This window comes from Carlito syrichta, unplaced genomic scaffold, assembly GCF_000164805.1.
Source record: "Carlito syrichta isolate Samal-C Ts95f unplaced genomic scaffold, Tarsius_syrichta-2.0.1 Scaffold307218, whole genome shotgun sequence".
In the NCBI taxonomy this organism is placed as follows: domain Eukaryota; kingdom Metazoa; phylum Chordata; class Mammalia; order Primates; family Tarsiidae; genus Carlito; species Carlito syrichta.
The window spans coordinates 26,166-36,493 of NW_007251314.1; the positions used below are offsets into that span (position 1 = coordinate 26,166).

Below are 10,328 nucleotides of genomic sequence, written 5' to 3' on the forward strand. Positions count from 1 at the left end.
GGGCGCCCGAGGCCGGGAAGGGGCGGAGTCAGACGGGCCCCGGTTCCTCACCGGCTGCCTGGCTCCTGTACCTAGGACAGCGCCAAGTCCTTCAGCCGCTCCCCCTCCTGGAGGAAGATGTTCCGAGAGAAGGACCTCCGAGGCGTGACCCCAGACTCGGCTGAGATGTTGCCCCCCAACTTTCGTTCGGCTGCAGCGGGAGCCCTGGGCTCGCCGGGGCTCCCTCTCCGCAAGCTGCAGCCGGAAGGTAGAGGGCTCCCAGACGCGGCCGCAGCTCCTCCCCTCCCCTTCCCCAGGGTGGGAAACGGACCAGCTCAACGTTCCGGGTTCTGAGATGGCCCAGCCCTTTCTCCCCCGCCCGCGAGGAATGGACTGCTCCAGTGCGCCAGACTCCCTCTTCGGAACGGAATGGATTCATCCCACACCCCTTTCCCGGGGTGGGAAATGAGCTTGCCCAGGCGAATCTGAGTCCTTGGCCGCGGGGAGGGGAGGGAGACCGACGTGGAGCCCGGCGGGCGCGGTGGCTCGGGAGGGCATCCGAGGGGCTGAGGCCAGAGCTCGAGAGAAGCCCCGGGGAGCAGCTGGGAGGGGGTGCGCCAGGCTGAACGGCCGCTCGCTCCCCCTCCAGGCCAGACTTCTGGGAGTTCCCGGGCAGACGGCGTTTCGGTCCGGACCTATTCCTGCTAGTGTAGGCCTCCAGGTGAGGGGCCGTGCCGGGCGACCTCGGGGGCGCGGGGCGGCACCGTGGATCTTCACCGCTCCACGCGCTGCCCGGCGTCCCTGCAGGTGACCTCCTCACTCGAACGGAAGACTCTTCAGAGGCTGGGCGGCTCCCTTTCCTGTCCAGAGTGTGGTCTCGCCGGGGAGAGCGGGCGGGGAACTCGCGCCGCGGACTGGACCATCTGTGCAGACCAGCGGGAGCGCGTGTGCCCGCCCCACGCTCGGACGGGCCTGGACCAAACCACATGAACTGGACTGAGGGGGGGAAGAAGAGGGCCGGGAGGAGCCCGCCCCGAACGTCCGCCTTCCTTTTCTCTACTTTGTAATTTATTGATCAGTTTCCGGCGGGAGACGGGCGCCCTTTACCCGCGGGAAGGGGGCGGGGCTTCCCTCCCGGGCCGCATGCGGGGAGAGGCTGCCCCCGCCCCTCTTTCCTGCCCAGTCGCGGGGCCCAAGTCTTCCTTCTTCGTCCGAAAGGAGGGGAGGGGGGGACTCGCTGCTACAAGCCTCGCCCCCGTGCCACTCAGCCCCGCCCCGCCGCGTGCGGGCGGGGTCCCCTCTCCCTCCCCCGTGTCTCGTGTCCCCGGGGCCTCCCCGCTCCCCGTGCTGTGGCCGTGTCCGTGCCCCGGGGGTAGGGGGCGCAGAACTGCGCTCCCCCTTCCCCTCCGGCTCCGGGGTTTGCATGGGAGAATCCTCTTTCCACGATGCCACTGGGCGACGTGGTGTGGGGGAGGGGGGACGCGGGGGAGCCTTTGCCCCCGACTCTCGGTCGGCCTCCCCGCCCCAGGCGTCACTCAGTGATCACGGGTAAAGAGAACTGTTTCAAAAAGCTCCCGTGTTGGCCGATTTCTGGGGGTTCGGGTTAGGGTTAGGAATGCAAACCAGCCGCCTGGAGGAGCCAGGAGTCCAGGCCCCTCATTCCTCAGGCCCGAGTCCAGTCCTTAGTCCCCACCCGCGTGCCCTGATTTCCGGAGAATTTCAGACCCATGCCTGACGATGAGGTTTCAGGGAGTGCGTTTATTCAGAGAAATAAATATGGCTCGTGGAATGGGGGTTGGAGGGCGCGGAGGAGGGGGAGGCACATCTCCGTCGCAGCCGCACGGGGAGGTCAAGGCTCCTGCGTCTCCAGCATGGCCGCCAGGGCTCTGGAGAGGAGGACGCAGAGGTTAGGCAGCCGAAGGGTCCAAAGCTCAGCCCAGGACGCTTAGAGACCATTATCCTGGCCATTTCACGGACGGGCAAATGGAGTCCCAGAGTCGTCCAATAACTCATAGCGGGGCAGCGCTTCTCTAAACATTAGGGCCCTTCAACGTCCCCCCTCCTTGCACTTACTGGTACAAGGACGAGGAGAAATAGTCGACGTAGCTTCCTGCGGGAGAGCAGAGAAAAGAGGCTTGAGGGTACCCCACGATCGGGTAGACCACTCAGTATAGAGTGTGGGATTAGAGCTAGCTCCACTCTGTTTCTTTTTCTTTCTTTCTTTCTTTCTTTTTTGAGTTGGAGTCTCACTCTCGCCCAGGCTGGAGTGCTGTGGTGCAGTCAAGGCTCATCTTAGCCTTGACCTCCTGGGCTCGGGTGACCCTCTGACCTCATCCTCCTGAGTAATGAGATTATAGATACATGCCACCATGCCCAGGTAATTTTCTTCTTCCTCCCTTCCCTCCCTTTCCTCCCTCCCCACTCCCTCTTCCCTCCCTCCTCCCCTCCTCCTCCCTCCCTCCCTCCCTCTCTCTCTCTCTCTCTCTCTCTCTCTCTTTCTGAAAAAAGAGATCTTGCTATGTTGCCCAGGCTCATCTTGAACTCCTGGGCTCAAGCAATCCTCCCATCTCGACCTCCATTGCAGCTGGGACTACAGGTGTGTGCCACCACACCTGGCCACTGCACCCAGCTGTGATTTGGTCTTTTTATTTTTTTTTTTGAATTGGAGTCTCACTCTGTCGCCCAGACTGGAGTGCAGTGACTGATCCCGGCCACCACAGCCTCGACCTGCTGGGCTCCGGCGATCCTTCTGCCTCAGCCTTCCAAGTAGCTGGAACTACAGGCGCGCGCTACCACACCCGGCTGATTTTTTGATTTATTGTAGAGTTAAAGGTCTCACCAAGTTGCCCAGGCATGTCTCAAACCCGCGGGCTCAGGAGAATCCACTCACTTCAGCCTCCCAAGGCACGGGATTACAGGCTGAGCCACCGAGCCCGGCTGGTCTTTTTTTTTTTTTAAAGCAGGATTTATTGAGAGGACAGAAAAGCTCCCACATTGAGGGGGGACCCAAAGGGGTTGCCCTCCACCCTCTTTTTCTTAATTCCTTCCTCGAACTGAACCCCTTCTACTGGGACTGCTCCAAAGGCCCCGCCCCTTCTTGCTTTGGGTGTTCCAGTTCTTCAGTAGCCCCGCCCCTCCGAGACCTACTTACTTTGGCCCCGCCCATTCGGTTCCAGGCCCGTGCGTCCCGGCCCCGGCCCACGTGCTCACAGCCTCGGCCACGCCCCTCCCCTTCTAGCCCCGCCCCGCCAACCTTCCGGGCCAGCAGCCCCTCACGTTTGGCTTCGCCGCTACCGGGATTCACCTTGCTGGGCCCGGCCCCTCCTCGAGTTTTCCCTGGGCCCCACCCTTGCTCACCCGGAGTGCAGACAGTCTCGCAGACCAGCGGGCAGAGGTAGCAGAACTGACAATGCTGGGGGCGGGGATGGGGAGAGAGAGTGAGCGTGGGGCGTGGCCAGGGGCGGAGCCAGGACGAGGGCGGGGACCGCACCCGGGACAGAGGCTAGGTCTAGGCCAAGGTCAGGAATGGGTGTGGAACCAAGGCTGCCTCAGGGGTAAGGGGCTGGGCCAGGTAGGGGGTCAGAGGCCAGGATTTAGGGCTGGGGGTGCTCGGTGGAGCCGAGTCCGAGGTTAGGTCTCACCTGGCACTGGTCGCAGTGCTCGCCCATGTTCTCCTCATCACAGTGACAGTTCTCGCACTCGGTGCATCGCTGGGGGCCGGAGGAGCCTGGTTAGATGGAAACGCTAACCCCACTTGGGACACACCCGCCACTTGTCCACCCCTGAGCCCTGGGCGTATGCCCAGCCTCCTCACCGTCCTGATCTCCCACACTGAGCTTAGTATCTTGCCCCCAAGCCAGCTTCTCTCCTCTTCCCTGCCCTTGGTTTTCTATCTCAGGGTGACCTCACCTCCCCCAGTCAGGGTGAGCTGGATTTCAGGAGCTCTCTTCACTCCCCCTCCCTATCCTCCCCCTGCCTGTCAGTCCCCCATCCTGCCCCTCCCATCCCTGACTCTCTTTTCCACAGATCCTGGTGTCTCCCCACATTCCCGGGTGCACATCAGGTCTCGCCCTCTCCTTCCTGGACCATCGCCTCAGACTCCTCCCCAGCCTCCTGGCCTCTGGTCTGCCCCTCATGTAGCCACAGAAGAACTGACCCTGCCCCTCCTGTGCTCTGAGCCTTCTCATGGTGCCCCAGGACCCCTGGGACAGATTCCAGGGATAGCTTGGTGGGTGGGTCTGGGCTGGGGACATACATTGCAGAAGGTGCAGTAGCCACACAGAGACCCTGGCTGGTAGTTCTCGTACTCCTGGGTATCCTGTGGACCTGTGGGGACAGGTGGGCGGCAGTGACCCAGGCTGACTCCGCTCCCTGCCCCCACACTGCCAGGCCATTTACCTGTGTCCTCACCACTCTCTTCCTCACTTGAGGCACCTCCAGCCATCTCTCTCCCAGCCAGTGGGTTGGGGATGATGGTGAAAGGGAGCTCATCTTCCTCCAGCCCCTCCTCTTCCTCTTCCTCTTCCTCCTCCCTGAGGACTTGGCTCAGTGGAGCCCGAGCCTCAGCCCTCTCTTCCTTCCTCTCCTCCTCTTCCTCCTTGTCTTCCTCTTCTTCCTCCTCTTGGCTCAGGCTGAGGCCATGACCTTCCTCCTCGTCCTCTTCGTCTTCCTGGTGCAGGCTGCCATGGCGGATGCCTTCCTCTCCCTGCTCTGAACTTTCATCATCCTCTTCCTCTTCCTCCTCAGAATCACCGCCCCTCAGATGGCTTCTATCCTTGACCTCTGTGTGTTCTGGGGTCTGATGGCTAATCTCTTTCATGGACCCCCTGTGACCATGTCTTATCCCTTCATCTTGGTGGCCCTGCCGGTGGCTGGGGGCTGGGTGGCCCAGCTCGGCAGAGATGTCCTCATCTTCCTCCCTGGAGACTCCGTGGTGGCGATGGCCAGACACTTCTGTTTTATACTCATCTGGGAAGTCCTCTTCCTCATCACTCTTGTGGCCTTGGGGCTGGCGGCTTGCCACATGGTGGCTGAACTGGACTGTGATCTCCTCCTCTTCCTCCTCCTCCTCCTCATCTCCAAGGCCATGGTGGACACGCTTGGGAGCTCGGTGCCGATGTTCATTGGACACATCCTCATCCTCTTCCTTCCTGTGGCCTTGGTGCTTGTGGACCTGGTTTCCATATTCAGTGGAGACATCCTCCTCCTCCTCCTCATCGTGTTCTTCTTTGTGGACTTGGTGCCCGTGGCCAGGGACACGATGATGTTCGTCTGAGACATCCTCATCCTCCTCCCCATCCTCGTCCTCCTCCCCATCCTCGTCCTCTTCACCCCCGTGGCCTCGGTGTCTGTGAACCTGGTGCCCATTCTCAGCGGAGGCATCATCCTCATGCTCATGACCTGGATGCCCATGGTTGGGGACGTGACGGTGGTGTCCATCAGAGGCATCCTCCTCCTCTTCACTCCCGTGGCCTCGGTGCCTGTGGGCCCGGGGTCCATACTCAGTAGAGACATCCTCCTCCTCCTCTTCTCCTTCATCATCCTCTTCCCCGCCATGGCCTTGACGTACATGCCTGAGAATGTGATGGCGGTGCTCACTGGAGACAACTTCGTCCTCATCCTCGTCCTGGTGGCCGTGGCTCCTGTGGTGGAGGGGAGGGTGCCCATGCTCAGCTGAGTCGTCTGTGTCTTCACTCCCATGGCCTCTGTGCCCCCGGGGCTGCCGCGTGTGCCCCATGGAGACCTCCTCACCAGAGACATTCTCGTCTCCAACCTCATGGCCTTGGTACCTGTGGCCTTGGCCTCGGTGGCCATATTCCCTGGAGAGGTCTTCGTCCTCCTCTCCGTGGTCTGTGTGGCTCCAGAAATGATGCCCGTTCTCTGTGGACACATCCTCACTCTCATCCTGATGGTCTCTAGGGCCATGGATGTGGTGACCAAACTCTGTGGACACGTGCTCGGGGGGCCCAGTGACTCCTGCATTGTTGTTCCAGTTGCCAAGGCCCAGGCCAGCCCCTCTCAGCTGCTGGGTCATGGCGGGGGGGAGGAGCAGGCTGGCCACGGCAGCCCAGAGGAGAGAAGTGTGCAGCCATGGCCCTCGGTGGCCCATGGGGACGGACAGGCAGTGGAGCTTCTCCCAGGGCCAGCTGCAGCTGCCTCTGCGGCTACGTGGAGGAATGTCGGGGTCCTTGTCCCTTGTGGGTCTGACTCTTCCTTCGCGTTGTCTCCCTGTGTCTCTGCCCGTCTGCCTTCTTCTGGCCCTCACTCCCCGGCTCTGGATACCCCTCAGGCCGTCTCTGGAGTCCCCTGACTCCCTGTGGGGCCCTCCCTCCCACTCCCCAGCCAATAGGGTCTTTCCCCTCCCCTCTCTACGGCTAAATTTACTCTCAGCCCTGAGTTATTCTGGGTCAGTCCCCGCCTGCCCCCCTCCTGCTTCTCCCCCTCTCAGCTGGGGAGGGAATGGGTGAAGGGGTCTCCTCTCCCAGGCAGGAGATGAGGGGCTCAGGGGCTTAACTTTGACCTCCCAATGCTCATGTCTGGCAGCTGCAAAGACAAAAACTAATTTAGTAGACTAATTGGGAGGATCCCAGGACACCATGGGGGCCAGGAAGAACAGAGCAGAGGGGAGAGACTCCTGTCATGGAATGATTGGGGGTTAGATTTTGGGGCTTCCAGCCAGAATGGGGTGCTTTGGGGAGAGCGTGATCCCATTATGAAGGCCCTGGAATGGGGTGAAAGGAACCCTGCCCCCAACACATGTACCCGTGACCTCCTGTCCCTGGAAATCAGAACTGGGGACAGGGGACTGGGCCAGGCCAGGGCTATAAATACAGCGGGGGTGAGGGGTGAGGGGGGACTCAGGTTACAGAGATCCCAGCTGTCTGCATCACAGAGGGCTGGCAGGAGACATGTGGCCCTGCCTGTCTCTGGGTGTCACTGTCACCCACTCCTCACCTGTCATGACTGTCCTCACTCTTGGGGTCTCCATCTCTCTCTGTGGGCCACCCCTCTCTTGTTTCTGTCACCTGGTCTCTCAGGGCCCCTGTCTTCCGTTCTCCTCTCGCTCTGGGATTCTGTCTCCCCCTCTTGCTCTGAGTGCCTACCCACCAACCAGGTCTTTGTCTCCCTCCCTCTGTAGATCAGTATGCCCCCTCCCTTAAATCTCTGTGGCCCCTTTTCTGAGTCTCTGCCCCTCATCCAAGTTTTCTTTTCTTCTTTTTTTTGAATCATAGTCTCACTCTGTCCCCTAGGCTGGAGAGTGCAGTGGCACACTCCCGGCCACCGCAGCCTCGACCTGTTGGGCTCAGGCGATCCTTCCACCTCAGCCTCCCAAGTAGCTGGGACTACAGGCACACGCCACCGGGTCTGGCTATGTTTTTAAAATTTATTTTTGCTGGGCTCGGTGGCTCAGTCTGTAATCCCACGCTTTGGGAGGCTGAGGTGAGTGGATTGCCTGAGCCCGCGGGTTCGAGACCCACCTGGGCAACTTGGCGAGACCTCATCTCTACAATAAATCAAAAAATCAGCCGAGCATGGTAGCGCATGCCTGTAATTCCGGCTACTCAGAAGGCTGAGGTGGAAGGATCGCCGGAGCCCAGCAGGTCGAGGCTGCGGGGGCCGGGAGCGGCCACGGCACTCCAGTCTGGGCGACAGACTGAGACTCTGACTCAAAAAATAAAAAATAAAAATAAAATAATAAAATAAAATTTATTTTTATTTCTTAATTTATTTTTATTGTAGAGATGAACTCTTCCCAAGTTGCCCAGGCTAGTCTCCAACCCCTGGGCTCAGGCGATCCTCTCACCTTCACCTCCCAAAGTGCTGGGATTGCAGGTGTGAGCCACCACATCCAGCATCACCCAAGTCTTTGTATCTCTCCCGCCTCATCAATGTGTCCTCCCCCTCCATCTCTGGCATCCACCTCTGTGGGTCTCTGTCCCCTCTTTCTGGGTGTGTGCCCCCTCAGGGTCTCTGTCCTTCCCTCTGGGATTCTATCCCCCCTCTGAGTCTCTGCACCCCAACCAAGTCTTCTCTCTCCCTCTGTCAATGGGCCCCTCCTCTCTGGTCTCTGCCCCCCCAACTTTCTGGGGTTTTTTTGAGTTGCCCAGCTCATTTTGATCTATTGTAGAGATGAGGTCTCGCCAAGTTGCCCAGGCGGGTCTCGAACCCGCGGGCTCAGGCCATCCACTCACTTCAGCCTCCCAAAGGCGCGGGATTACAGGCTGAGCCACCGAGCCCGGCTGCCCCCGCAACTTTCTGATTCTGCCCCAAGTCTTTGTCTCCCTCTCTCTTGGGGTTAATATGTCCCCTCCCTCATCTCTGGCATCTGCCCTTCTGAGACTTTGTCTCCCGTCTCTTTCCCCTTCTCGTTCCGGTCCTCGGAGTTTCCCCTCCTCTGAGCCCCTCGCCCTCCACACCCCACCCCCGGCCTCTGCACCCCCCGGGGTCACCGTGTCCCGCTCAGTCACTTTCTCACGGCCTCGGCCCCGCCCCCCGCTTGCGCGTCCCCGAGAGGCCCCGCCCCCCGCCCCAGCCCCGCCCCCGGACTCGCCCCGCCCCGCCCCGGGCTGGGGCTGGAAAGTGGCGGATCCGGTTTGTCCAGGGCGGGTCTGCGAGAGGAGTTGGCCGGGGGAACGCCGGCGTCCGAGGGCTGCGGAGGCTGCGGCGGCTGCGGCAGCATGGTGGGGCCGGAGAAGGAGCAGGTACGACGCCGGGCTGCGGGCTGAGGGAGCCAGGTTCCCAGGCGGGGCAGGGGGGAACGCGGGACACCCAGATTCTTGGGTCGGAGGAAGGAGGGGGGCGGGGGATCCCCGGATTGCAGGGTCCCGGCGGCGGGCAGAAGGGGGGCTGAGTGAGGGTCGAGACTTCTGCGTCTGGGGAGGATGGCGCTGGGGTCCGGGACCCCTGCGCCCGCGAGGAGGGCACGGGCGGGTGACTCTGGGTCCCGTAGGACCGAACTGGGTCCCCATCCCCCTCCCACCCCGCCACTCGTTCCTGTCCCCAGAGCTGGATCCCCAAGATCTTCAAGAAGAAGACCTGCACGACGTTCATAGTTGACTCGGCAGACCCGGGGTGAGCAGGGCGCCCCCCGGAATGTCCCCGGCCCGATGGCCCCGCCCACCGCAGGCCCCGCCCCTTCCCCGAATCCTGGCCTTGCGGACCTTCTCAAGGGCGTTCCTGGCTGGCGCCCTCGCCGGAGGGTTTGGGTCTGTGTAGACATCTCAGATTTGCCGTTCTCCCGCTCAGGATCAGCGTAAAATCTCCAGAGCTCGGTTCTGTTCCCTTCCTTCCCTGTGTCTCCTGTGTGTGTCTCTGTCTCTTTGTGCAGTTTGTGTCTCTGTCTCTCTTTTGGCGATTTGATTGTTTAATTCGTTCATTCATTCATTCATTCATTCAAGAAAGAGTCACTCAGCGCTCCCAAGGGAGGGGGTCCGGTGAGCCTAATTCAGCGGCCCTGCTAGTGTTCAAATTTCACTGGGGACACGTGATGTGTGGCTTTGGGCAAATCATGTCACCTCTCTGCGCCCCGGTTGTAATCTGGGCATAAAAACAGGCCCAGTTCTCCTGAGCTATTGTGAAAATTAAATAAGTTAGTGCTTGTGATATTTCTGGAGCAGTGTCAGGCACATAGCACTGGACAATATCTGCTATCCCCACTGGAAAGTAGCAATACAGTGTGCAGGCACTTTGCATGGTGGCCGGGGACACTGTCTGAGCCAGACAGGGTGTTTGCTACTCGAGGGGAGCTCCTGGTTTTCCATGGTGGTCTCTCAAGGGGATTCCAACTTTCTTTTTCTTTTTGAGTTGGAGTTTCACCCTGTCGCCCAGGTTGGGGTGCAGTGGAACGCTCAGGACCACCGCAGCCTCGACCTGCTGGACTCAGGCAATCCTTCTGCCTCAGCCTTCCAAGAGGTGGAACTGCAGGCACGTGCCACCATGCCTGGCTAATTTTTTGATTTATTGTAGAGATGAGATCCCACCAAGTTGCCCAGGCTGGCCTTGAACCCCTGGGCTCAGGCAATCACTCACCTTGGCCTCCAAAAGTGCTAGGATTATAGGTGTGAGCCATGGTGCCCCGGCAGGATTCCGGTTTTCTAGTTGTTCTCAAGATAGCCCTTGAGGTTAAGCGTTAGCATTCCTAACTTAATGTGTGTTTTGTTATGAGTATGTTATATTAGTGCAGTCTGGCTTGTAAATTATGTGTAAATAAACAGATATACATTTGTTGGGCATGAGTGCGCAGACTTTTTACTGATGGGGGTTGTGGTCAAGAAAATGCGGCTGGGCTTGGTGGGTCAGCCTGTAATCCCGCGCCTCTGGGAGGCTGAGGTGAGTGGATTGCCTGAGCC

The 10,328-nt window shown here is 60.2% G+C and overlaps 3 protein-coding genes across 3 annotated transcripts in view; 2 read left to right on the plus strand and 1 right to left on the minus strand.

The window, feature by feature from the left end:
• The window catches only part of PPFIA3 (PTPRF interacting protein alpha 3), a 21,965-nt gene extending 20,413 nt beyond the window's left edge, over positions 1 to 1,552 (plus strand). The window contains exons 27-29 of the mRNA XM_008064175.2: positions 74 to 247; positions 629 to 700; positions 787 to 1,552. Coding sequence (XP_008062366.1) covers positions 74 to 247; positions 629 to 687 — 233 coding nt within the window. The 3' untranslated portion in view covers positions 688 to 700; positions 787 to 1,552. The remainder of the gene's footprint in view (positions 1 to 73; positions 248 to 628; positions 701 to 786) is intronic.
• A 199-nt stretch (positions 1,553 to 1,751) lies between these two features.
• On the minus strand, positions 1,752 to 6,088 carry HRC (histidine rich calcium binding protein). Its single transcript, XM_008064176.2, has 6 exons — positions 4,378 to 6,088; positions 4,235 to 4,305; positions 3,621 to 3,689; positions 3,337 to 3,391; positions 2,053 to 2,089; positions 1,752 to 1,865 (listed from the first exon to the last, which is right to left on the minus strand). Exons 1-6 carry the CDS (start codon positions 6,086 to 6,088, stop codon positions 1,829 to 1,831), a joined length of 1,980 nt encoding a protein of 659 aa, XP_008062367.1. The 3' UTR covers positions 1,752 to 1,828.
• Positions 6,089 to 8,538: 2,450 nt separating this feature from the next.
• TRPM4 (transient receptor potential cation channel subfamily M member 4) overlaps positions 8,539 to 10,328 on the plus strand; it is a 51,951-nt gene continuing 50,161 nt past the window's right edge. Inside the window, exons 1-2 of the mRNA XM_021715609.1 lie at positions 8,539 to 8,681; positions 8,984 to 9,051. Coding sequence (XP_021571284.1) covers positions 8,658 to 8,681; positions 8,984 to 9,051 — 92 coding nt within the window. The 5' untranslated portion in view covers positions 8,539 to 8,657. The remainder of the gene's footprint in view (positions 8,682 to 8,983; positions 9,052 to 10,328) is intronic.